At 44.6% G+C, this 27,957-nt stretch overlaps 1 protein-coding gene across 2 annotated transcripts; it reads right to left on the bottom strand.

Moving 5' to 3' along the window:
* On the bottom strand, positions 1-27,936 carry LOC127596362 (differentially expressed in FDCP 6 homolog). 2 transcript variants are annotated; one of them, XM_052058753.1, is made up of 12 exons: positions 27,160-27,936; positions 26,496-26,763; positions 24,819-24,959; positions 21,646-21,831; positions 9,290-9,517; positions 9,052-9,198; positions 8,069-8,177; positions 7,702-7,994; positions 7,455-7,621; positions 2,476-2,674; positions 1,032-1,122; positions 1-739 (listed from the first exon to the last, which is right to left on the bottom strand). In XM_052058753.1, exons 2-12 carry the CDS (start codon positions 26,589-26,591, stop codon positions 549-551), a joined length of 1,848 nt encoding a protein of 615 aa, XP_051914713.1. In that variant the 5' UTR covers positions 26,592-26,763; positions 27,160-27,936; the 3' UTR covers positions 1-548. The 2 variants fall into 2 exon arrangements, with proteins under 2 accessions (XP_051914713.1, XP_051914714.1); XM_052058754.1 differs by having other exon boundaries at positions 26,496-26,752.
* Between the last annotated feature and the right edge of the window lie 21 nt (positions 27,937-27,957).

The raw sequence follows: 27,957 nt of genomic DNA, 5'->3' as shown, positions 1-27,957 counted from the left end.
TTCTATCATGATTGACACATCTCTTGACCAATGTTGCATCTCCAGTGATGATTCAGGCACACAATCATTATTTTCATTAGTTTCATTTGAATGTACAGTACACACAATATGTGAATCTGGTTTGCTCGTCAATGTATCTTAACTGTAAAAAACGAATGTTGTATGAAGGAAATTATACTCCAAATCTTTACACACATACAATTTGAGCCATCCCTCCTGCACTTCAATATGAATTGCTGATCCGCATTATTCGCTTCTTTTGTATTACATACTTGGGCATTTTAACGTCATACTGACTTAGCTGCTTGCAGTTCCATTCATACAAGGCACTGAGGTATGTTCTGGGTACAGGTCAGACACCAGTGGTTAACAACGCAAATACAGTGCACCATTATGAGATTGAAAAACCCCTTTTTTAAACTGAGAACAGTGTATCTGACATTTGATCACATTGACATTTGTTGCTGAAAAGGCCTGACTCCTCCAGTCAAAATACCAACGATTCCTTGGATATGCATCTTGTCTGAATCATGAATTTCGGGGTCATTTTAGTCTCCATTCGAAGTATGGGAGTTGTGTCTCTCTAAATCTGCATCGCATCTGCGGCCAGCACCAACATTTTCTATAAGTTGCTCATTTCGATCTTCTGATCCCGATATGCTTCTGAGATTCAGCCCAGGGTCTCTCTGGCTCGGAATCTGGAAGGATGGCAGGGAGCTTCTCGAGACAGGTCGTTTATCTGGACACAAACCATACACAGAACAGAGATCCTCATGTTAAGACGGGGTTTTTGACTTGTGGATATTTATTCGTTGATGCTAAAAAGGGACAGAAAGCTCAGTTTGTGATGTGTAGCCTGTTTAGTGTATACATGCAGTAGTCACGTTCCGCATTGGAGCTTTGAATACAGATACTGTACATACAGAAAGTGAAATATGTAAAGCAACAACACAAAATGTATACATTTGCTCCTTTAGTTCCCTATACACCGCTTATCTGAAATGTCGCATGCACATTGTATGGAAACTCACCACCTGGTCCAATGGGTCGCATCAGTCTGTTCATCTGAACATTCCAGTGTTTGACGTTGGTGCTCGCTTGGCGAAGTTTCCTCTGAGCAGCCTGTATATCAGAGCGTCAAAACAAAAAAACACTTACAGTATAGCATCACAAAGGGATAACTGTTTGCATTGATTTATCTGGATCAGCAAAAATGGAAAGTGATTCTGCTCCCCCCAGTGGAGGCTTCGAGGGGAAGATGGAGTGCGAAATCGACAGGCGGATCGGCGCAGTGTCTGCAGTGAAGAAGGAGCTGAGCCTAAAGGCAACAGGTCTCGATTTACAGTTTCTCATTCCTACCATTTTCTACCGCTTTGCTGGGATCGGGACATTGGGGCAGCAGCTTTAGCAGGGAAGCCCAAAGTTCTCTCTCCCCAGCCATTTATTCTAGCTCTTCCTGGGGGATCCCAAGGCGTTCCTAGGCCAGTTGGGAGTCACAGTCCCTTCTGGGTCATCCCTGGTGCCTCCTGCCGGTGGGACATGCCTGAAACACCTCATCAGAAAGGCGTCCAGGAGGCATCCTAATCAGATGCCCGAGCCACCTTATCTGGCTCCTCTGATTTTTGTGGCTCGACTTTGAGTCCCTCCCGGATAACCGAGCTCCTCACTCTATCTCTAAAGAAGAGCCTGGACACCTTGTGGAGGAAACCCATTTCAGCTGCTCGGATCCGGGATCCTGTTTTTTCAGTCACATCCCACAGCTTGTGATGAAAGGTGAGAGTAAGGCACGTAGATCGACTGCTCAACTCACCGCCTTCTTCACCACAACAGAACGATACAGAGTCCACATCTCAGATCTCAGTAGACGCTGCACCAATCACCTTGTCCATCCCATGCTCCATTCTACCCTCCCTCGTGAACCACAAGATACGTAAACACCTCCACTTGGGGCAGGATCTCATCCCTGACCTGGAGAGAGCACTACACCTGGAGTTCCCTACCTGTGCACTTGACAGACCATTTGAGCATATTGAACATAGACTAGAGCAGAGGTAAGGACGTCCGGTTCCTGGAAAGCCATATCCTGCTTGTATTTAATCTCTACCTACTCCAACACACCTGACGCAAACGATCAGCTCATCAGCAAGCTCTGTAGAAGCCTGAAACTATCGTGATCCATTGAATCGGGTGTGTTGGAATCAGGAGAGCTGTAAAACAGGCAGGATATGGCTCTCGAGGAACCGGAGTTCCCGGCCTCTGGACTAGAGCAATCATAAATATATTATTGCTTACCTGACTGTCTGTGGTCCATCTGGGATGGTCAAATTTAAAATGTATTTGATTTTTTAATTTCTTGACTTAATTGGTGGCACGGTAGGATGTGACACTTTCTTCTTGAATTTGAAAACTAATAACCTGAATTTGTTTGAATTAACTTTTCTATAAAAACGTGGATATGTATCATTCTTTGCTTACCACTACATCCTGGTCAACCCTGTGCCGGTTGCCCCGGACTTCCTCCAGCTGCCTCTGTGCCTCATCCAAGGCCCGCGATTTGGCTTCCATCTCCTGCTTCAGCTCCTCCTTCTCCCGCTGGGTCTTCAGGATATACTCTTCCTGCTCCTCCTGCAGGGTCATCAACTCCTTCATTTTCTCCTCCTCCTCAGCAAGTAACCTGCACCCAGCCCACAACATCCACAAAAATGACTTTACCAAACAACTTTTGTCCTTTAAAAGCCACTACAAAGAAGGTCACTGGCTCAGGCAAACTAGCATGCCACTTTGACAGACACAGTTTGGAACACAAATACACATGCACATATGTTTCAAATCCAAATAGCGTCATAAAAATTACTCTAAAACTTGATTTATAAGACCGACATGCACAATAGCAATCCAAGTGTTATTTATTGCTTTCATTTTCAATGGCAATCGAAAAACAAAAACCTGATTTTATTTGTAGACATGTTTTAAAATTTTGACTTTCATCAAAAATATGTACCAGAAAATGGGCCATAGGACTGTTTGACTTTTGATATTTAAGTACTGGTAGTCAGCTTCAAGTGACCCAGAAGGTGGGAAATGAGAATTTGAAAAAGTCTGTCCGCTAGTTAGACGCCACAGTCGGGACCAAGACAGTGATCGATCTACTATATTATACAATTGCAAAGTTTCCAAAAGTGATTTTCAAAGTGTGAAAGCAGGCTCTCAATAAAAAGGTATGCAAAATAATTGAATAAAATAATGTAAATAAAAAACTGCATTTCACACATGAGATACAATAAAACAGACTGGAATGAATTAAAATATCTACCAAGGGGCAAGAAAATGACAAGAGGTGAAAATCAATTTAAGACTCGGAAACTTTGCAATTCTTTCTGGGTAATGTGCACATCATTTAAAACTGTCAGACAAAATAAATAATTGAATGTATGATAGCATGATTATTATTTCATGTTTTGAGTTTTGTGCTTCGTTACATCTCCAGTTGTTGTGAAAGTGTGATATAAATTTTACTTCAATTGAATGTCGTGAGTCTTTTAATCATTTCTGTATGAAATACAAATACAAATTTATTTTAACACTGAATGATTTCAATATTTATTGAATTAATTTTCTCACTCCTGTCCTCTTCATGTGAACGGCCTACGATTGGGTGGTGACCAGGATGTAGCCCGCCTCTCACTCAAAGTAGGCTCGCCTCAAACTCAAGCTCACGCGCCACCCAAGTGAGGGGTAAGCAAAATGGATCATAGAAATGGATAAGGAAAATACATGGATGGAGGTCATTTTAGTTGAACAGGAAAAACTTTAATCATACTGTACATGTATAAATGTGTCTTGCAAATTTTTGTTGATGGAAAGAATTTTGAAAAAAATGTAAATGTCTGTGCAGATACGGTATATAATTCGAGGTAGAGTAAAAATGTAGAATAAGAATTGTATTTCTTCAATTATTTGGATTTAAAAGGTATGTGATTTATTTCTCCAGTAAAACTGAATAGCAGCAACGGCAATTCAACATATGTAATATCATTTAATTTTATGGATAAAAACTTTTATAGCTTGCAATCGACTGAAAATGACATCACTGTCGCTTTGGGCTTGGGTAATGACCGAGCATGGCTCAGCTTCAGAAAAGAGATTATCTTCATCATGTTACTGTGAAGAAAATTTCCCTTGAAGAGGAATGATCTTTTTCCATGTTAGTCCATATTATTATTTGTCCATATTAGGGCTGACAGTTACTGGTAATTCGATGGATTGTGGTCCTCACTATTTAGGGATACAAATACATTATGAAATTAAAGTTAGTCCTGTGGCCTATTTTCAGGATTGTATTTTTGATTTCTGCCAAAAATGTAAAGGCAATTTTGTAATTTGAGACAAATGACAAAATAATGAGTTGCTGTAATTTCTTCTGTGTTTCGATTGCCAACTCACAATGAAATGAATGAATGGTTCAGTCCGATCCGCTTAATCCTCACAAGGGTTGCGGGAGCCTATCCCAGCTGTCATCGGGCAGTAGGCAGGGGGCACCCTGAACTTGTTGCCAGCCAATCGCAGGACACACAGAGACGAACAACCATCCGGGCTCACACTCACACCTAGGGACAATTTTGAGCGTGCCTGCAGTGCATGTATTTTGGAATGTGGGAGGAAACCAGAATACCCGGAGAAAACCCACGCAGTCCCGGAGAGAACATGCAAACTCCACAGAGGAAGGCCGGAGCTGGGATCGAACCCACAACATCTGCACTGTGAGGTCAACGCGCTAACCACTGAACCACCAGGTGGTACAAATGAATGGTTACTGATAAATAAAAGGCTGGACATTCATTGGGGTGGGGGTGCGATGTGACTTGTAGCATCCACTGTACAATAATCTAACCATTAAAGCATATTCTCATTGTTAAAAGATCATGTTGGACAAAAAAAAAAAAAGAATAAAATCCATACACTCAACGTTGGTAGTTTCAGGGGCGAAATTCATGATGGAATTCAGGGGTCTCTGTCGTCAGAGTGCATGGTTGAGAACAATGACAAAGTCGAATCTGAGGAAGTTAAGATCAGTGACGTTTTGATTACGATTGGCTGAGTGCGCAAACACAAGGTCATAAAAAGTGTCAACAACTTCCTTTGTGAGCAGCTCTGCTTCCTCAGGAAGATGACATGACTTGAACTCCTTCTACTTTGGACATTTGCCACAAAAAAACTCAACTATGCCACTGGTGAACTCAGGCAGCATGGTTAACAGTCGCTAAAATGTCACCGCAGTTCTGCCCAATGTTCGATTCTGACAATGTTTACCGAACACCTGAAACCTAAGGCGAGTGTCCAGAATGTGCGCGCCCTCCGAAACACATCAAGATCAGTAGCAACCCACCAACCCAACCCAAGTGCAGGTGTGATTCTTCGACTGTATTCTTTTGAGAAGTGTCCACAGGTGTGAAGAGGACTGTGAATGCTTGTTGGTTTGTGTGTGCCTTATGCTTGGCTGGCAACCAGACCAAAGTGTCCCCTTCTCCTACGTGCTCTAAAGTGATGTCATTTAGGCATTGTCTGCACGTAGCCAGATATTTTGCAAATGGAAAATATGGGTTGCCCTGTCATCCAGACGTCACCGGAGATTGTTTTCATGAAAAAAATGTATGTATTTTAGGACCGTCAACCAGTATATTATCGTGAGTACTCTGTCACGCAGCTCCGACACGGACCGCAGTTGTGTCCCATGCGTTCTCCCCTAATTTCGACGCGGCTCGAGCATGTCACACATCCGCTCCAAATTTCGCACTCAGTATTCACATGACATCCAGAAAGCTAGCATTTAGATTTTTAGATAATATTTAGTCGTGAGGAAAGTTAGAGGAATGTGCCTCTACCAAGTTCTTCCCGCACACCAATTGCCAATTTCAGGAAGTCACAGGATGAATGCATCCTGTGTGCATAACGGGGTGAGAGAGAAAAAAAAATAGAAAAACTGCAGAAATATTATATTGCGTTTGAGTACATAATATTTACTTTCTAACCTGTTCAAATATTTATACAGGCCTGTATAGTTCATGTGGAAGAAGCTGAATAAAGAAGTATATGTGAACACTCCCACGTCCTCCCATTTTGGTTCATTTTAGTAGAAAACACTGGAAACATGTAACCCATTATGCCTTTAACTATCAGGCCTACGTTAAGCATATCCGGATCAGCCGGCCAGAGATACATGCACCGCAGAGACTATTGACATTTTAGCTTTCTCTTTCTTATTTATTTGGATATTTTACAGTTCACATATTCATTCATTTAACTATTTAATTTTCAGTCATTTTATGGAGTCCTACTCATCTATCCATTTATTATTATTTGTTAATCCTATTGGAATTTATTTTCTCCCTTATTTTCTTTATTTTTCTCCTTGTCTTATTTCGTCATACTTTTTTTTGTGATTCATCATGCAAAACAGACGCGGATATCATCTAACGCATCAGTGCAGCGCACATTGTGTGGGTAAGGTACAACTGCCTGTAATTATGCACATGGCCAGCAGATGGTTTCATGTGCACATGAAGCAGCAAGAAAGGAACTGTAACCAAATGGCTGAAATGGTGTGAAGGCTCCTTCATCTCGCCATCTCTATGACACCCTTATATTTAAATATGACTCCTGAGCAGCCCTGGCTTCCTCACAGCTCTGCTTCTGCATTAATTACGCCAGTCCAGCCCTGCCCGTGTCCCTTTTTTCATGTCTTGTCTGTCTGGTTAGATTTTTGTTCCCACCTGTTCTCACCAGCTCAGTGACCTCGTGTATACCAATCAACTCAGTCAGATGTGTGTGTCTTGTCCAGGTTTTCCTTATTGTTGCATCAGTTTGTTTGCATTTAGGTCCCCGAATCCTTCCAGTCCTTGTCAGTTGGTTGTTTGTGTTTCCTGTCCGATGTCACTTCCCAGGATGTCATGTTGTGTGAGTTTTATTCCAGTGTTTATAACTTTGAATCTTGATTTTTTTTTGGTATTTGTTGATTTTGCATTTTTTGTTCCACGTGCCGTGTTGAATTTCCCATTTGTCCTTTTGAGAATAAATGTCCATTTTTGAGTACAATCATGCCTTGCCTCCCTGCTTCCATGCAGATGGATCCCAACCAAGCAAAGCCGTCACATGAGGAGCTTCAACATGGCACACTAAAAAGAAAGAATCAGTCTACACCAAATACTATGTAATTCTTTAGAATTCTGTTACTAGTTTCTTTATTTATGATTGTTTACTTCCATGTTGTCACTGCTTTACGCATACTCAGTATATTCCAGGCGTGTGTGCAGGTGTTCATGTAATGTAAATACATTAGTGTCAATTCAACTTGTGTGTCATGATGCATCATAAGCACAATTCTTTCTAGTCCAATGATCCAATGAAAAGAAAAGGTAAATAATGTTCATATTTTGATGGATAAATAATAACTTTACCCTGCTTGAGCATTGCGGAAGGCCTCCTCATCCAGCCTGGCTCTAATCTCTTGCTGCAATGCCTCCTCCAGTCGCTTCTGCATCTCCTCCAGCTCGTGGATCCTCTTTCTCTGCCTTTCCGCTTCCTCCTCTTTGAGAGCCATCTCCGCCTGCATGCTGATTCGCACCTTGACACCCACACACCAGGAAGGAAATGTCTCAAAGCCAACTCTCTTGTGAACAACCTCGCATTTGCCGCATTGTTTACCTCCTCGGCCTCCCGCAGCTGCACCTCTAAGGTCTGGTGGAGCTGCTCGTGTTGCTGGCGCCTCCTCTCTTCGTCCTGCTCCAGGAGAACTTGGGCCTGCTTCTGCGCCTCCAGCTCCAGCTCTGCCAGTTTTCGCTCTCGTTCATCTTGGAGGGCCCGGAGCCTCTGCAGCTCCTCCTCCTTGGCCTGTTGCCTCCTCTCGCGCTGTTCACGCTGCTCATGCCGCTTCAGCTTCAAGTCCTTGTGGAGGGATGTCTTCCCCTCCACGTGCAGCCTGATAGCTGTCTGAATGGCTACGGGTGGATGACAAATGAGGTTCTGTGTAACTGAAGAACCTCTGTAGAATTGATCTATTGATTTTTCTGACCTGTTGTCCATTCTTGTCTCTGCCTTGTGTCTGATGAGCTCATCTCATAAGTTTTGGAGAGTGTTTTGAGACAAAACATGCACCTTTTACCATCGCGGTCGGGCAGCACCTTAAAACAAGCCAGCATGCAAACGATTTTGGCAGGATAAGATGTCATGCTTGGCATAAATGGTTAGCACGTCGGCCTCACGGTGCATAGGTGGAGGGTTCGATTCCGGCTCTGACCTTCCTGTGTGGAGTTTTAATGTTTTCCACGTGTCTGTGTGGGTTTTCTCCGGGTACGCCGGTTTCCTCCCACATTCCAAAAACATCCATCTTTCCATTTTCCAATCCGCTTATCCTTACAAGGGTCGCAAAGGTTGCTGGAGACTATCTCAGGTGTCTTCGGGCAGTAGGCGGGGGACACCCTGAACCGCTTGCCAGCTGATCACAGACAAACAACCATCCACACTCACCCTCACACCTAGGGACAATTTTGAGTGTTCAATCAGCCTGTCACGCATGTTTTTTTCAATGTGAGAGGAAACTGGATTACCCAGAGAAAACCCACGCAGGCCCAGGGAGAACATGCAAACTGCTCACAGGAAGCTTGGAGCTGGAATTGAACCCGGTACCTCTGCATTGTGAGGTCGACACGCTAACCACTGGACCAGCGGCAAGGTGAGGATGACAGAATCGGATGTCGCTGTATAGATTCTGGACATAAGAGGATTAGATAAAAGGATTAGAAGATGGATGGATGTAAAGAGGATCCAAACATCCATCCGGCCATTTCCAATGGCACTTCTCATGTTTAGGATCACTGGACTAGGTAGGCCACTTATTAAGATGAATAACCATTAACGCTCACATTGTCACTGAGTGGGAACTGAAGCAACACTGCCTGCACCAAACTCGGATGAATGGACCATTACACCATTAGTGACTTGAGTCCAAACAGTTGTTGGCAATATATGAATGCAACAAGCACTTGCTGCGTTTACCTCAACACAGCAATTGCCATCCAAGACAATGTTGCCCTGGCACTCCTTGCGGTCCTCCCCAGTGTAGTAAAACAAGTTGCTCGCCCTCAGAGTGAACCAGCGCTCCTTCCAGTTTCTCCTGAGTTGGCCTCTTTTCCACAAATAACCCTGCAACACACATGCATGCAAAAACACACACGCACGTCAGAACGTGAAGCAAAGCATTTCTGAAAGCAGGCCACACACACATGACTCCTACCTCTTTAAGGACATCGCCAACAATCTCCCTGTATACTTCCTCTATAGCCATGCTGATGACGCTGCTATTAATGCCTCTGGCCAACTTTCCTGCATCCATCATCTCCAAGAAAACCCAAACAGTGATGCCTCTCTGCTGCACTGCATCTTGGGAAAATAAGTCCTCCAGTTCAACAGAATTGAGCTCAACACTCATTGCTGTGCATATCTTCTTCAGTAGGTACTCCACCTGTGTGACGAGGATAAAAACATATACAGAGAAATTGTTACTGTATTATCTATTTGAATTCCAAAGCTGTTTATCACTTAGCTTGAATTGCTTTTAACTGATTAACTTTCCTATGTCTGTTTCTGAGTCGGTGATGATGTAGTGGTACACTCGCCAGACTTTTGCGCGGGCAGCGCGGTATCGATTCCTACTCAGTGAATATGTTGATGTGAATGGTCATTTGTCTCGACATGTGCCCTGTGACTGACTGGCGACCGGTTCAGGGTGTTGTCTGCCTTCTGCCTGAAGTCAGCTGGGATTAGCTCCAGCAAGTCCCCGTGACCCTGTTCAGGATAAGCGGTGTTGAAAATGGATAGATGGATGGATGTTTTTTTTCTTTGGTACACCAAAAATTTACAGCAAAAAAACATGCCCCAGTAACAATGAGTTGTGCTCCAGTCTCAAGTGTGGACTGGCAGCCAGAGTGGGAAATAAAATAAAATAAAATAAAATAAAATAAAATGCAATTGCTGGGATATTGCCAGTCAGGGCTGCCTTTAACTCCAAATAGGCCCCGGGGCTAATCATCAAATATAGCCCGCCCCCTAGCTCCAAACTGTGATGCTCAACTAATTTTTCAATGTCGACAAACAGATCAGCACACATATTTTCTGCTTTTCAGTAGTTTTAACAGGTACCCAACAAATCAAAAGGTTCACAGGTGATACTTTTGATAAACCAGTCGTGGAATTTTTTTTGAGTAGACAGTTGTTGTGTGCACCAGGGTGCTCCAACAAGAGTTTTAACTTAAGTTGTAGTACTGTCATTTGGGCAGACAGCTTGTTCGACGCACAGGTGACTCTCGGGTGCAGTGGTGGCTGCAAACGAGCGCCTCATCTGGGATGCCCGTTCTACAGCGAGCCTGAGACAACCCCTCGTCGGGCATCCCCTAATTGAGGCGAGATGCCACGTGAGTCTGTTGGCATTTCGCCAAGCACCACTTTTCTCCCATACTCAGAGGTAAGCCGGTTAGACCCAGCTAGCCTGCGTTCCGCACCAGAAGTAGCCACATGCACAGCAGTAGCCTGGCGCGTGAGTGTGCAAATGGGCAACAGGCCTGTCACTCAGCCGGCTACTTGGCACCACAACTGCCCGCCTACGATGCTCCCTGCCAGCCAGCCAGCCTAGCGTAGCTCTGAGCCACTATGTTTGTCTCAAAGATGAAGGCCATTCAATTATCACTACCCATGACCCGTAAACCTATACTTGTAACCTTCAAAGCCGTTTTATGATAGCAAAGACTCACCAGTATAGTGCTCTCCATCTGCCATTGTGACAGTTGTAAAAAGCACTCCTGGTGCACCTGTGATTTCCAACCTGTACAGCTTACACATGTACCTCATTATGTCCTTTGAATCAAACTTACACATGAAGTGACTTTGACAGAATATTGGCAAATAAACTGCTGTGGCGACGGTCCAGTTAGTTCAGCTGCATAAACAACGACGTACGGGTGTGATGCCACACTGGTATGATTGACTGAAAAATAAACAAATGGCTGGATAATATGGAATGTAATGCTTTCTGGTGGGTGCTTTCACATTAAGCTGTAGGCCCCTGTGGGGCGTGGTTCTTCAGCTAGTTTTGCAGCAGGGGAATGAATGACTGACAGAAATCTCAATGTCAGAGTAATCAATTAGACATTTATATATATATATTGCGCGTCGTCCCGCACACGTACCTACTTTACCGCCCCGCTGCGCGCCGCCACTGCGCCGCTCAGGCAGTGGCTCACTACGATCGCGCGGGCATCTTAGCGAAAAAATGTTGTCTACCCACAAGCATTGCAATGAAATTGTTAGTTATTTAGTAGAGCTAAACATCTCTTTATTTTCGCGATGAGCAATGAAGATGAACAAAAAGTTGAACCAAGCAACAACACTTTTGTGGGCCGAAGGCCCACCTTACCAGCCTTCCGCAGGAACTAGCTGATGAGCCGCCCGGAGGGCGGCGAACCAGCTAGTTCATAATAAAGACCGAATGATGTCAGGAGACACTCGATTCTGGTACAGGGCGAACGGAGAGAAGCGTTAGGTTTAAATTCTCTGTACATCACCCACGGATCAGGGGTGTGTCCAACCTAAGGAGTGAGGGCTGTGGAAGACACACACCAAACTTGTTTGACTATGTGTGTGTATGTGAGTGAAAATTAAGTACATGTTCCAATCTATGCACAGAGTTCCAAAATCTGTGATTGTTGCAGTGCGCCTTCGATGAGTGCTCTGCTTGACTGTGTGATGACATACGGCCCGGACGTAAGTGTGGACGGCATGCGGACGTTCAAGGGGAAGGGTGGGCGTGAAAGAGGGCCCTCAAGGTACACCTACAAGTAGTTGGATCTAATGCCGGTACGTAGATTAGGCAAAACAACTTTGGACCCCCGAAAACGACACATATGAAGAGAGAAGCCTAGGAAGCACAGTTCAAGATTCAAACGTTCAGTTATGCAGAGAAACATGGCAAACGAGCAGCCGGGAGAGATTTAAAGAAAAATGAATCCATGGTTCACAAATGGAGGAAGCAGGAGAACGAGCCTTACCCAGTCGCGCAAACGAAACTGGGTTTCCGCAGAAACAAGGCAAGGAGTCCTCAGTTGGTAGACCAACTCGAGCAATGGATTCACAGTTACAGAACACCGGGAAGGTGTATCTGTGGTCCCCGTTCGACTGAGGGCAAAAAAGTTTGCAGAAGAAATTAAAATTGAACATTGTCAAGGAGATCCGTCTTGTTATGCATGTGTATACAAGTTGGTGGGAGGAGCCTCTTGCTTCATACCTTCTGTCAATTATCATCACCTGGGTATTTAGAAACAACAAAGTGGAAGTACAAGTGGAAGGAATAAGATAGATTACATCGGGCCTATCGTTTGTTCCCTAGTGTTATTTGTTCCTCAAATGTTGTTTATTCTGGGAGTAATCATCGTTTGTTCGACAACTGATGAATACAAGTACATCTATCGTTGTGTTCCTAGGTAGAGTAGTTAGATTCAATGGGTTTATTTTTGTTTCAGGGGTCCTGTGTCTACTAGGGCTCGGTCCACCTCTTTGAATTTAGATTTGGATTTGGATCCGCCCTTCTCCACTCATTATGTGTTTCAAAATGCTGGCTGGTGGGCCCAATTCTGACAAACGGTTGATATTGGTCTGTATCAGATAAGACGCCACAGGGCCCTGGTCAATAGAGTGACATCTACAAGGGCCAGTGGGACCAAACACCATAACTTCGTTTTTCTTTTCATTGAAATTCTAAATCAGTGCCACGCAATTCTTGATTACATCCAGACAGGACAAAAGTGGCATGAATAAGGAAATGTCTTTTTTGCTCACAGGGACATAGACATGACTCTTATCCGCATAGAAGTGGAAGGAATCACCATGTTTTAGGAACCCAGTGGTAAAAAATACAGTGAAAACATCAAGAGCCCTAATAATACAGAATCCTGTGGAACACCATATGACAAAGGGAAAGAGACACCAAGGCTAACACAAAAAGTCCTGCCTGCCAAATACAATCTAAACCACTCCAGAGCACGGCTACTCATGCCCACCTCGTGCTGTAAACGAGCCAGCAGAACACTGTGGTCCACCGTATCGAATGCTGCAGTCAGATTCAACAAAACATAAAAAACACATGGAAGACACACTTTTTCATTAGCCCCAAAGAACTCCACACCAGACCGCTCTCCTATGCACGGCTAGCACAACACCACACGGTCTCCATTGCTTTTTCATCAAAACAGGTGCACAGCAGGTTGGGGCAGGATCAACTGAACAGCACAATCTTGTACTGCACTCTTGACACCCGCAGCAAGTCATAAGATTTTACAAGTGGCAAATTTTGGCCAATATTTTTGGGGCAATTCAAAAGATGAATAGCAGTTGCATGAAGTGAAGACGTCACAAAGTACAGCCCATCAAATGCTCAGATGCTTTCACATATACAAAGGCAAAATCCATTTCCCGCTATAAGATAGCAAAACAGCATCCTGCCAGCTGCAGTCAGGTTAAAATATAGCATATATAGCACACATTTTGTGTCTGACAACCCTGAACCCTCTGAACAATCCCACATGTACCATAGATGAAATAGTGTGATAGTGATTTCACGAGCGCAACCCAAAACTGTCCGCCAGTGTTTGTTCATTCTGGCAAGTTCACTCTCGTTAGTTTGGTCTCCTCTCTGGTGATTCAAACGAGTACTCTAATGATAAACTGCAGGAATTTGTTCAACAATTCGGGGTAAAATTCTGCGCAAATGGGTGATGAAGAATCGACAAACACGATGTTATCATGTTTAAGAGTTTTATGCTAGATTGGCCTCAAACATGTGTGTTCAAACAGCTTGTGCACAATGGAGCACAGAGATTCAGGGGTCAATTTAAGGTGAGTAGAGCCATGGCACTTGTTAACCGATAATACAGGAAGAAAGATTCAACTTAGGGCGGACTGCATGCGCTCCAGCATGATATGATGTCCTTGAACGAAGTTACAGATGTCTCCGTTCATGGAAATTATGGATGTAGGTGCTTGTACCGGGAGGTGTCTTGGCCTGCAGGTGTCCACTGAGGGGCGTATCAAGGGGCCGGGCCAAGGAGTGTGGCATGTCAATGAGGAGGGGAGTGTTTTTTCTGATATATTACTTGTCATTTGCATAAACTGTCAATAAAGGCCAGCAGGAGCTGTGAGGGTTCAGGTTTTTGGTTTGAGGAGCGAGCACGAGTGAGTGCGGCTTCAAAGAATCGTGCCTCCTGCTGCAGTAAAAGACAATCTCTTCCTGGGTCGAGTCGCTGTTCAACGGTCTGAGTGAGCAATTTCTGACAATGGGCTAAGTGGGTTTCAGCACAGAATCAATGCTTTTAAAAAGAACACTTGGATTATGATGGTGAGCCTTAATAAAGTTTGACAAACGTTCCCTTTTGTCCTCTTTAACTGTGCCTTGGTAGCAACGCCAGTAGTCTTTCAGCATTTATGTTTTTTCCACTTGGCTTTGCGACATTGCTTTTTAACTGTGCCAGTTCTCTCATTAAATCAGGGCTGAGGTCTGACTTTTGACTGCACTGTATTTAATGGAGCCACCAAAGCTAGTCGCATGAGTGGAACCAAGAATTGCTCCGTGCATAAAGTAGGAACACAAAGCTCATCAAAGGCATCAGAGAACTGGACAGCCGCAAGAGGGTAAAAAAATTATAAATACCGGTAATAATAAATAACAACAACATTCAATAATTGAACTCCTAGCATTAGCAAGAGAGCTGAAGTGTGTGCGCATGTGTGTGTGGGAGGACGTGGCTATAGTAGGGGGCCTGTGCCCCAGAGAATTTCATGACCAGCAACGCCCCTGCTCGCATGTTACATGCTTCCTTTGTTTAATAAATTCTGTTTGATTCCTCTATTTTCTTTGAGTCCCCTTTGGGGTCCAATATTCACCAATTCTGGATGTCTGATAATCCATGCATCCATCCATCCATCCATCCATTCATCCATCTTCTACTGCTTATCCGGGGCCGGGTCGCGGGGGCAACAGCTTTAGCAGGGAAGCCCAGACTTTCCTCTCCATAGCTACTTCTTCCAGCTTTCCCCGGGGGATCCGCAGGCGTTCCCAGGCCAGCTGGGTGACATAGTCTCTCCAGCGTGTCCTGGGTCCTCCTCGGGGCCTCCTCCCGGTGGGACATGCCCGGAACACCTCACCAGGGAGGCATTCAGGAAGCATCCGAATCAGATGCCCAAGCCACCTCATCTGGCTCCTCTCTCTGTGGAGGAGAAGCGGCTCGACTCTGAGCCCCTCCCGGATGACCGAGCTTCTCACCTTATCTCTAAGGGAGAGCCCGGACACCCTGACTCATTTCGGCCGCTTGCATCCAGGATCTCGTTCTTTTGGTCACGACCCATAGCTCATGACCATAGATGAGGGTTGCAACGTAGATCGACCGGTATATTGACAGTGCTTTGGCTCAGGTCCTTCTTCACCACGACAGACCGATACAACGTCCGCATCACAGCAGAAGCTGCACCGATCCGCCTGTCGATCTCTCGCTCCCTCCTGCCCTCACTCGTGAACAATACCCCAAGATACTTAAACTCTTCCACTTGGGGCAAGATCTCCCCCCCCCCCCCGACAGGGAGGGGGCACTCCACTCTTTTCCCACTGAGGACCATGGTTTCAGATTTGGAGGTGCTGATTTTCATCCCAACCGCTTCACACTCGGCTGCGAAACGCTCCAGTGAGAGTTGGAGAGCCCTGTTTGAAGTAGCCAACAGTAGCACATCATCTGCAAAAAGCAGGGATGCAATACTGAGGCCACCAAAACAAACTGCTTCCCCCTCCTGAGACGTCGGATGGTGGACCAGAATTTCCTCGAAGCCGTCCGGAAGTCGGCTTCCATGGCCTTACCGAACTCTTCTCACGCTCGGGTTTTTGCCTCGGCGACCACCGAAGCTGCGTTCCGCTTGGCCAGTCGATACCCGTCAGCTGCCTCTGGGGTCCCACAGGCCATAAAGGCTCGATAGGACTCCTTCTTCAGCTTGACGGCATCCCTTACTGCTGGTGTCCACCAGCGAGTACGAGGGTTGCCGCCACGACAGGTACCAACCACCTTACGGCCACAACTCAGATTGGCCGCCTCAACAATAGAGGCACGGAACATGGTCCACACGGACTCAATGTCCCCCGTCTCCCCCGGAACATGGAATAAGCTCTGTCCAAGGTGGGAGTTGAAACTCCTTCTGACAGGGTATTCCGCCAGACGCTCCCAACAAACCCTCACAATACTTTTGGGTCTGCCAGGACGGACCGGCATCTTCCCCCACCATCGGAGCCTACTCACCACCAGGTAGTGATCAGTTGACAACTCCGCCCCTCTCTTCACCCGAGTGTCCAAAACATGTGGCCGCAAATCCGATGATACAACCACAAAGTCAATCTGCAGCCTAGGGTGTCCTGGTGCCAAGCGCACACCTTTATGTTTGAACAAGGTGTTCGTTATGGACAGTCCGTGACGAGCACAAAAGTCCAATAACAAAACACCACTCTTCTGATCGGGGGGGGGGGCCGTTCCTCCCAATCACGCTCCTCCAAGTCTCACTGTCATTGCTCACGTGAGCATTGAAGTCCCCTATCAGAACAAGGGAGTCCCCAGCAGGAGTACTCTCCAGCACACCCTCCAAGGACTCCAAAAAGGTTGGGTATGTGGAGTTGCTGTTTGGTGCATATGCACAAACAACAGTCAGGACCCGTCCCCCCACCCGAAGGCGGAGGGAGGCAACCCTCTCGTCTACCGGTGTGAACCACAATGTACAGGCACTGACCCGGGGGGCAATGAGCATGCTGCTCTGCGCCTCTCACCGTGAGCAACTCCAGAGTGGAAGAGAGTCCAACCCCTCTCGAGAAGACTGATACCAGAACCCAGGCTGTGTGTGGAGGCAAGTCCGACTATATGCAGTCGGAACTTCTCTGCCTCACACACCAGCTCGGGCTCCTTTCCTGCCAGAGAGGTGACATTCCATGTCCCAAGAGCTAGCTTCTGCAGCCGAGGATCGGACCACCAGGGTCTCCACCTTTGGCTGCCGCCCAGCTTGCATTGCACCGACCCCTTTGACCCATCCCACGCTTGGTGAGTCCATGAGAAGGGGGACCCACGTTGCCCCATGGGTGTAGGCCCGGCCACCAGGCGCTCGTCAACGAGCTCCACCTCCAGGCCTGGCTCCAGAGGGGGGCCCCGGTGACCCACGTCCGGGCAAGGGAAACTGAGTACCATCGATTTTATTTTTCATAAGGGGCTTTGTGAGCCGTGCTTTGTCTGGTCCCTCACCTAGGACCTGTTTGCCATGGGTGACCCTGCCAGGGGCATAAAGCCCCAGACAACTTAGCTCCTAGGATCATTGGGCCACACAAACCCCTCCACCACGGTAAGGTGACGGCTCACGGATAATCATATGTCTGATAATAATCATCTCCTCTATTTGTCTCACTTCACCTTTTATTATTCAAAGTTCACGTTTTGTCACTGCAGAAATTACAGAGACCTAACATGAAAAGTGGATTGTGAGAGCAGCTGAGAAGATCATTGGTGCCTCTCTTCCCCCACTCGTGGCCATCTACAACTATCACAGGTGAAACAGCCTCTTCTACCTGCTGCTGTCGGGGAGGAGACTGCGAAGGCTCTGTACTAGAACCAGCAGGCTCAAGAACAGCTTATTCCACCAGGCGGTCAGGAGACTCAACCCCCTCCCTGTTCTGCCCACACTCCCCCCCTCTACCGCTACCTCCTGCCACAGACTGTGACCCTCCCTTAGCATCTGACATCCGATTATTGCACTAACTCTAACTTCAACCTGCAAACAAGTGCCCTTGGTTGATCCCTATTTATTGTTTTATTTTTTTATATATGCCTTTACTTCTTTTTATTTAGTTCAGTTTTGCCCCTTTTAGCTGTGCGTGTTTCAATGCATTGCGTGTTTGCACTGTGTTGAGAGGAAAGTACTGTAATTGTATCTGTGCTGTGTGTTGCACATAGAACATATTTGACAATAAAGCTTGACTTGACTTGAATATACTGAACATCAAAAAGTGTGTGATGGGTGATCTCAACTCAACTCAAATGTATTTATAGAGCACTTTCAAACATGCTGAGTCAAATGCCAAGAATACAAGTGAGTTTTGAGGCGGGTTCTACTTTACTTGCACTTGGCTAATGTTCTCTGAAGATTTGTATTTGAAGACAAACTCATATGAAATAGCGTAACAAATACCTGTATAAAAATGTAAATCTGAATAAGTAAGTGTAATTCATGTATTACCAGTTATGCAAATTCCCAGATTTATAGCAACTTTTAATTTACAGAACATCAATGCAAATTTATTGCCGGCAGTAAGTCGGAATCGTTTCCAGTGGGGGTAGGACTCCGCCAAGGCTGCCCTTTGTCGCCGATTCTGTTCATAACCTTTATGGACAGAATTTCTAGGCGCAGCCGAAGCGTTTAGGGGGTCCGTTTTGGAGGCCTCAGTATTGCAACCCTGCTTTTTGCAGATGATGTGGTGCTGTTGGCTCCTTCAAACGGGGCTCTCCAACTCTCACTGGAGCGTTTCGCAGCCGAGTGTAAAGCGGTTGGGATGAAAATCAGCACCTCCAAATCTGAAACCATGGTCCTCAGTCGGAAAAGGGTGGAGTGCCCCCTCCAGGTCGGGGAGGAGATCTTACCCCAAGTGGAGGAGTTCAAGTATCTTGGGGTCTTGTTCACGAGTGGGGGTAGGAGGGAGCGGGAGATCGACAGGCGGATCGGTGCAGCGTCTGCTGTGATGCGGACGTTGTATCGGTCTGTCGTGGTGAAGAAGGAGCTGAGCCAAAGGGCGAAGCTCTCAATTTACCGGTCGATCTACGTCCCAACCCTCACCTATGGTCACGAGCTATGGGTCGTGACCGAAAGAACGAGATCCCGGATACAAGCGGCTGAAATGAGTTTTCTCCGCAGGGTGTCCGGGCTCTCCCTTAGAGATAAGGTGAGAAGCTCAGTCATCCGGGAGGGGCTCAGAGTCGAGCCGCTTCTCCTCCACATCGAGAGGAGCCAGATGAGGTGGCTTGGGCATCTGATTCGGATGCCTCCTGAGCGCCTCCCCGGTGAGGTGTTCCGGTCATGTCCCACCGGGAGGAGACCCCGAGGAAGACCCAGGACACGCTGGAGAGACTATGTCACCCAGCTTGCCTGGGAACGACTCGGGAGAGCTGGAAGAAGCAGCTAGGGAGAGGGAAGTCTGGGCTTCCCTGCTAAAGCTGTTGCCCCCGCGACCCGGCCCCGGATAAGCGGTAGATGATGATGAATGCAAATTTCTTGACACAGTTCATAGTTTAGAAAGCGTATAAGAGGTGTTCTGTGGGGCTCATCGTGAAATGAACTAAAGTGGACTGTGAATGTAGGCCTTGTTCTTGGAAGTGTCTGTGAAAATTACTGTAAATGACAGGAAACCAAAATGCAAGGTTGAAGGTGAGACAAGAGCCCAAGATGCAAGTAACACGAGTTTAGTCAGGCACTTGGTGCTTGCAAATGATCTTGTGACATGTTTGTTTTACAGATTCTCATTGGAATGAAGCAGTAAAACATGGTTTAAAAATAATCAGCTAACAAACAAAAACTATGTATGTATTCATCCAATTTGGCCCATCAGACTGTTGTTCATTTTGTTTTAGTTTCACATTTATGTATCAAAGGTGCTACAAAAATACATACTGGATAAAGTGATTATGGATATGACAAGGCATTTTGAGACTACACTTGGAATTTTTACACAAGTTGGACAAAAAATATTGAATGCAGATTGTCAATATAAGAACAGAACTGCAAATTGGAAATTCATCTCTTTTGTGACGCTGGTCGAATTTAAATCTGGTCAACTTTCAAAGCAGAATTTACTATAGAGATCAGTTTTATATTAAAGAATAATTAATATCAGAGTCTAAACTGCCACCCTCATAAAAGCAACATTTTCACATAATGTTACATGTCTTCAATGACTCAGTCATATGAGTATAATCTGAACATGTCTGTTCAAAACTAAATAACTAGGATGGGTAAGAAAGTTCAGTCGCTCATTTTCAGACAGGGTTGTCGTATTGGAATCTGGACTCTGACTCGAGTCAGGAATCAACTTTTTTTTTTTAACTAGACTCGAACTCTTTGGCGTTTGATTCTGACTTATGTCAGACCCAGCCAATGGACTGGCAACATTTTTTTTATCGACTCAACCGAGTCCAGCTATATATTTATTCCTGAAAATTCTCCTTCAAAAGAAACTTGAAATTACATTTTTCAGATCCAAATGGCTATGTGATTGATTAACCTGACTGCGAGGAATTCGGGTGCATCAAACTCTGTTTTTCATTCATTAGCTTTGTGTTCTGCATTGTTTTCATCTCTCACTGCCAGGTGCATTCTGCTGCTCCCCAGTGGCCAATCTCCTCCTCGTCTCTACCCCGAGGACGACCACCATTAACAAAGCAAAATTGTTTTTGGGTTATCCCCACACACATTTAATAAAGCAAAGGCTTCCACGCCTTCTATGAAGATTGTTGAGCAGGATGAAATTTCCCAAATTTTGTGGTCATAAAAATTGTATTTGTCTGTTTTATGGATTACTCTTCATCTCATCTGGACTTGACATGGACTCGATAAAGGTGGACTTGACTCCAGCTTTCCAGTTTTCAAACATTAAAACATAGAATTGACCAAAATTATGTCAAATGTAATGTCAATATAACATAGACAAGCCTGAATTTGTGACATCCAAGCAAACCATCAAAACAAAATTTTGGAATAGTAGCCTAGATGTAAGCCCTGGGTCGTGTTGATTTCAATTACTCTTCTTCCTTTTTAAAAATTATTTAAAAAGATAAGACCGGCTTATTGAAGAGAAAACAATGCACGGCTCTCACTAATCACAAGAACTACAAGCCTTAATTCCAATTAGGTTGAGACGTGAAAAATGATTTCAGCGCATATTCACTTGAATACACTACAAAGACAACATTTAATGTTTTTTTGTGATTTTTTTTTAATCCGTCTTTTAAATTGATGTCTGAATTACATTGCAAAAAGCTTCAACACGGGCAACAAAAGCTAGGAAAGTTGAGTAATGATCCAAAATGACCGTCTTAGGACATTTCAATGATTAACAACTTAATTTCAAATCAGTGTCTGGACTGGAAAGAAAATGTATTCCCTAAACAGAACCGGAACCCAAAAATAGAAGTTCCACTACGGCCTAAGTCAGACAGGATTGGCCTATAAACTTTAAATATCAACATAAAAATTATGTATAGAACGCAGTGGTACAGATTGAACTTGTCCAAACTAGCTTGAATGGCACTGGATGTTGGACCCCTTGATTGTGTCAACCCTATATGTAAATGTTCATGTCTGTTTAAACATTTTTAGTTTGCAAATTCAACAATATAGACCATATCTACAGAATTACAGTTTAATGTTTTATATAAATTCAATTGAGGTTAGCATGTTGTTGTGGCCCCGAATAACCATTCCAGTTTTTCACATGTAAAATCACATTGAAAAATGAATTCCCCAGCTATGGGTTGGACCAACCTCATCGGGGACCATCACCAAAGGGTACTTGTCCTCCGACAGAAAGTTAAAAAGGCACCAAAGCCGAAATGCGTCCCGCTCTGCCAGAACTGTGTCTGAACTCTTGGTGGGTTTGTAGTTTTTCTTAGCTGTCAGGGTCCAACACAGCTCATCCACATCTTCCTTGTTGAAGGTGCCTTCAACTACCTATGAAAAAAAAATGTTAGAACCAAAACCTCAGGGTTGCATCTACTCTATGATGTGAATTTAGGATTGCTGCAATCAGAATGTCAAGCACAATAATAGTTAAAATGGGTTGCTTCCAAAAACATGCTTTTCACCTAAAAAAAGTGAATGCAACTAGGTACATGCTCCAATGTAATTTTTAAAAATATAGAGTGCCCTTTAAATAATAAGAGCAGACTTATTATTAATGTAACTACAGATAAAGACTCAGGAGGTAGTCAATAGTTTATATTGATAGTAACTTCTGCCTTAGGACGCACTCCGTCATATCATTTGTTTCTTAAGGCCCCCAGCCAACATTTAGTACCGGGTTGCAATTTGCACATTAATAATCCGAGTCTGAATGAATCTTGATGCCTGGAGTCAGATGCATCTGCATTTGCTTCTCGGTATGACACGATCTGAAAATAGACCAAATGGTAAGCAATCCCACAAACGTAGACTCAGAAAAACGAAAAAATGAAGAAAAAAAAAAACAGAAAAAAAAACAAAGTATAGACAGGGAGCACCTGCGACACAAAACCAGCAAATGCCAATATGAACAAAAAAAACACTTGCAAACGGCAAGGTAATTTTGATACTCTAAAATACACAACATGAAATGGCAAATGTTCAATTCCACAAAATGTTACTAATCCACGAATAACAAGAAATCCAAAAATACTAACTCAACAAGAAAACTAGTGAAACAAGAGTGACTCTAACCATAAACGAGTCATATAGATTTTTTTTCTTCAGCATCAGCAAGCAAGGTCAATAATCCGACAGTGACTAGGCAGCTTGGCAGTCCTTGAATACATGGAAATGTTTGATTTATAACGAGAAACAGGTGCACCAGTGCTGAGGCACGCCCTCCCCTCCAGCTGGTGCTGAAAATAAAAACAAAGACGGAGCAGAACATGACACTATACATGTCGAAGTGCTCATCTCTCATATGTGATATGATAGCCAAAAATCTCAAAGGCTTGTAAAAATGAGTCAAAAACAAAGAAACAAAACAACTTCTTTAGGAAGACAAAAAGTCCAAACTATGAGACAAAAGACAAGCCTACAACCTCCAAAAAACAAGCTACATTAAAGAGACAATATCAGCAGTCCAACTTTAAATATGGGTTCTTCACTACACATGTTTGGCATACACCAAAACCTTTCTGCGCAATCTGTGACGACAAGCTTGAAAATGAGAAAATGAAACGACCAAAAAGGTCCATTTTTGTAAAGCAGATTTTTCTACAATGATGACCAGAACAAGAAAACAGAGTAGACTGGGCAAAAGTAATCAATTACCGTAAGGTAATTGAACTTATTTAATTAAGAAAGCAAGCACAGGGTTCGCATGAGAACAACGACATCAGTGTAACGGTGATTGATGGGCTTCAGTGGCATCCAGAAGAGACCATCTTTCATTCAGACAAAGCCAAAGAACACCAACACCAGGTCATCATAAGCCCAGAACCTGACACTCCTTTCTTCAATGGAAGAGATTGCCAAGGCAATCAAGCACAGGTCAGGAAAAGTACTGGGCACTGAGGCCCTTCCGTCAGAAGTGTTCAAGTGAGGTGGCCCAGCTCTGCAAACATGTACCTCAGAATTCTACCAGGCAATGTGGCAAGTAAAACAGCTACCACAGGAACAGAAAGACGCGACCGATGTGCATATTTACAAGAGAAAAGGGAACAGTTGCTCTTGTGACAATCACCGTGGGTTTGCCTCTTCTCCAATGTGGAAGAATTCTTACCCACATTACCCTCAACTACTCTACCTCATGGACTAACTTGAGCAAGGCCACCTCAAATTGTCAGTGCAGTTTCCATTCAGGATCGAGGAACCACCGATATGGTGTTTACCGCTTCCCACCTTCAGTTGAAAAGCGTTGAACCACATCAAGACCTGTTTATCACTTTCGTGAATCTGATGAAGACTTTTGACACAACGGACCAGTACAGGTGTGATGGCAAGATGTTCAACACCAAGTGTCTGCAGTCCATCATAAAAGGTAAAGCATAGGCCCTAAATACCAAAGTGAAAGAGATGCAACAGCAGAATGACAGCTTCTCATCTCCATGCAACAACTTCTATCCTACAATGAGCACCAGGTAAACTGAGTTGAGGAACCAGCTGACCTCAGAAAGCTACATCATGGACCATGCATCAAGTTAAAAGGACAACATTTTCAAGTCGTCGAAAACTTCACATACCTCGAAAACACACCAAGCATGGAAACGGAGATCAAAATTTTGATTGCCTTCCGACGACACGAAAAACTGATGCTGCAGGTCCACCTTCAGTCTCGCCGCATACGAAGCGCAACATATTTGTATGACATATTTTTATTCATAATTTTGATATTCAGTGATACATATGTAGTATGAGAAAAAAGGAGCTCAACAACTAGCAACAATCAGAGTAATAGTGACTTTGGAACAGTGGTGGCTGGTCAACAGAGGGTGCTAAAATATTGCCCCACCACACATGGTTGTCACCATATTACTTTCCTTGAAGTCAACAAATAATAATAAGAGCCGGAGTACCCGGAGGAAACCCACGCAGGCCCGGAGAGAATGTGCAATCTCCACACAGGGAGGCCGGAGCCTGAATCGAACCCTGCACCTCTGCACTGTGAGGTCGACACGCTAACCACTGGACCACTGGGATAGACTCCAGCACGCCCTGTGACCGATGTGAGGATAAGCGGATCAGAAAATGGATGGATGGATTACTTTGTGCGGTATATTGCATCAAACATGTCAAGTGCACAAGGCTGCACATAAACAGTTGCCACAAAGAAAATGCAGTGCCACAAAAAAAATTACATTATGACAGACTACTGCTCAACATATACACCGCTGTTGGCAAAGTGCGTGATTATTAGGTTTAAAAAAAAATCTGTCAGATTTAGGGTTTATCTCAGCGGCTTTCCTGATTATTTTAGTGAGTGGGAAAATCACCTTATCCAGAACGTATTTGTTGAGGTAGGGCATGTAACCCTGACTGGAGACCGGACCATCATCATCATCGCGGAAGTCCTCCTCCAAAGCAACTGGGTCATGTGGGATGCACAACACTGTGCAGAGGTTGTGCGATAACACCTGCAAATCCACAAGGTTGGAGTCTTTAAACAACAAATGCTGATTAAAACAAGTGCAGGGAGAAATCAGATTGAACATGCCGAATAAAACTGAAATACAGTGCATACTTCACAAAACAAAACGCCTAGATTGTTCACATTTTTTAAATGGTAACTGCAGGTTTAAAATTTTGAGTGAGACTTTTATTGAAAATAATGCATGATAAAGAGGTGATTTTATAAGGGGAAGTGAAAGAAATGTAAAGCATGGGTCGAAACATTTTGCTGCCCGATTAAAGATAAGCAACGTCTAATGACAATCTCATCAAGTTATTCGTTGGTCTGAAAATAGTCATGACATTTTACATTTCATCACATTTTTCATTTTGCATTTCATCACGAGAATCTTATCAGTATCACAAGTTGTATGCAATAAATTGATGCATGATGTGTGTGGGGACTTTGAAATTCACTCCCCTCCTCAAAAAATATGACTTAAAAAAAAACTCCACCGATGAGAGAGTCGGACCCCGTTTTGTGCTACACTTGCGTTGGGAACGAAAATAGGGCCAATGTTAGAAGGGTGACTCTTGCCAGGGACTTCATGTGCACTCATTACTTGCTTGTCACAACTCGCAAGAAGTCACTATACATCAAGCATGACCTACTCTAGGTGTAACAAGACAATGAAAATGAAAACCAACATATAACAACTGACAATTCTGCAGCTCTACGTCAGAAGGCAATTCCTAATTGAATCACTATTTATGCAACATAATTCATGTAAACAGTGTCAAATAATGGAGAGTTTTTTCCTTTAATCAAACAGACTGCCAAGAGTGCCTTCACCTGAAAGTATTGTGAAACATGCTGCAAGGCCTAAAACTCCCCGACCACATCCTGCCTCAAGTCTCCACACAAGAGAAGAAGAAAAACATCTGCTGCTATCGAGGCCATGCTTTTGTGAGCAAAAGTACACCCTGTTGTACACTGGCTGCAAGCATGTGGGGAATAAGCCCTGTCATGGGGCTGAGTACCATGGATGTGGTTGGAATGAAGTGTGAGCTGTAGTGACATAACCAACATGAGGTAAAGCAAGAGCACAAGAGGCTGCATTGAAAACAGAAACAACAATGACCAACACGTCTCAACGGGCTCTGCGCTCAACTGTTGTCCGTAACAATGTTCTTTTGACACACAAGCTCACGTACACGGCGTGTGTTGTGTACTCTCAATCCCACAAACTGTGCTCTGACAGATCCGGTGCCACAGGACGGATTTGCACGACACATTAAACTGTATTCTGAGATGGGGACTCAAGTTCCTATTCTGGATTTTTGTCCTATTTACACAAAGGAGGCTCATAATGAAACTATAACTTGCTTGTTTTATTTGATACTTCCTCCGATAGATACAACTTTGGGGAAATTGTTGGTTATCAAGTAATCCAAGGCCAACTCCTATTTTAAGAGCTTGTGTGAGTTTGAGGGAGGAAATGAAGCGCTGTTCTATGTATTTTATCGGAGAAAAATAGAAAAAGGACACATTAGACACTCACCTTCAGCTGAGACTTGGAGACCTTTCCGCTCTTCTCCAAATCTAGTGCCGTGAACCCGTACCAGATGGATTTGAGTAGCTCAGAGCGCAGGTCCATGTCTGCACCAGCGTCACTTTCTGATTTCCTCTATCTGCACACTGTCTTCTTCCTTCCTCTGAACGCGCACGCGTCGGCTGTGCAGCGCTGCGGTCACGGTCACGCAGACGCAGCAGGATGTTGACCTCCTGGCAGCGACACCTGCTGGACGTCGGCAGTAACTGAAGGAGACCTCGTGGGAAGGAAGTGGACGATAGGGGAATTTTCTCGACTACCAATGTAGGACTGAAAACTCGGAATGGTCAACGTAGAAATCTATGATTTGAACCATTTCACACCGATGGAAAGTTTATATCTTTTTTGTTTGTTTGTTTAATCGATTTTAAACTGTCATTTGATACTCTGCTCACTGATCGCCCTCTGCTGAGACATGACAGTTAACATTAATTACGTTTTTATGCATGCGACCCTTGAGGATAAGCGGTTCAGATAATGGATGGCTTGGTGAATGGATGACATTTTGTTAGATATGTGCAGTGAGGGGGATGAGAGCATTAGGATCATCCCTCTCATTCAGCAGTCATGGAGGTGTTAGCGGCCTGCTTGCACCGAACGTACGTATGCTCACCCTCGGCCGCTGACATGGTGACTTCTGCTGGGACCGGCGGGCCTCGCCGTAGCTTTGGTCAGAGGGCGTGAGAACGGCGGTGCTCACAGGCGTGGTTGGGCGGTCCTTGCTGTTGAGTGGATGCAATGAATGGGGAAGCAGGTGGTACTTGCATGCTCACTTGCAGTCTCCCCTGGCTGGAGTGGAGAGCGACCTGGGCCAGAGGAGCGAATGGTCGAGTCTGCCTTTACCAACGGGCCTGTCTGAGCTGAAGCCCACGGGCATACAGTAGTCAAGGGCCTATCAGAATTACCGGTATATATTTTTTTTTTAATCCAAATTTGTTGATCTTTCTGTCAGTCACTTTACATTATTGGCATGAATTGACCAACCCACAGGTGATTCAGTGCAGAGTCGTGACCGCAATAATGATATGTGCCAAGAGAGGGCCAACCAGAATTCTTTGTAGTATTATATTTTTTGTCATATTATTCTGACAAACTCACAGATGATTTGGTGCAGAGTCGTGGCCGCAAAATAATGTGTGCCAAGAGAGAGCCTATCAGAAGTCGTTTCATATTATACTGCCACTTGTTGAACATTCTGTCAGCCACTTGGCAACTGCACAGCATGGTGAACTACTTACTGGTTAGCACATCGGCCTCACAGTGCAGAGGTGCAGGGTTCGATTCTGGCCTTCCTGTGGAGTTTGCATGTTGTCTCCGTGCCCAACGTCAGCTGAGATAGGCTCCAGCGCGCTCAGGACGATAAGTGAATAAGAAAATGGAAGGACAATTTGTTTGTTTTTGTTTCAAAATC

The sequence above is a fragment of the Hippocampus zosterae genome, chromosome 2 (genome assembly GCF_025434085.1).
Source record: "Hippocampus zosterae strain Florida chromosome 2, ASM2543408v3, whole genome shotgun sequence".
Lineage (NCBI taxonomy): Eukaryota > Metazoa > Chordata > Actinopteri > Syngnathiformes > Syngnathidae > Hippocampus > Hippocampus zosterae.
This window is presented reverse-complemented; position numbering and strand designations above follow the sequence as displayed.

What these genes read in the sequence shown, in the direction of transcription:
- LOC127596362 (XM_052058753.1), bottom strand. Translation starts at nt 26,591, where the DNA reads ATGGACCTGCGCTCTGAGCTACTCAAATCCATCTGGTACGGGTTCACG. An exon ending in TCTCCAAGTCTCAGCTGAAG is followed by an intron (nt 24,960 to 26,495) that starts GTGAGTGTCTAA and finishes GTGGATTTGCAG; the next exon opens with GTGTTATCGCACAACCTCTG. An exon ending in AGCTGCGGGAGGCCGAGGAG is followed by an intron (nt 7,622 to 7,701) that starts GTAAACAATGCG and finishes GTGGGTGTCAAG; the next exon opens with GTGCGAATCAGCATGCAGGC.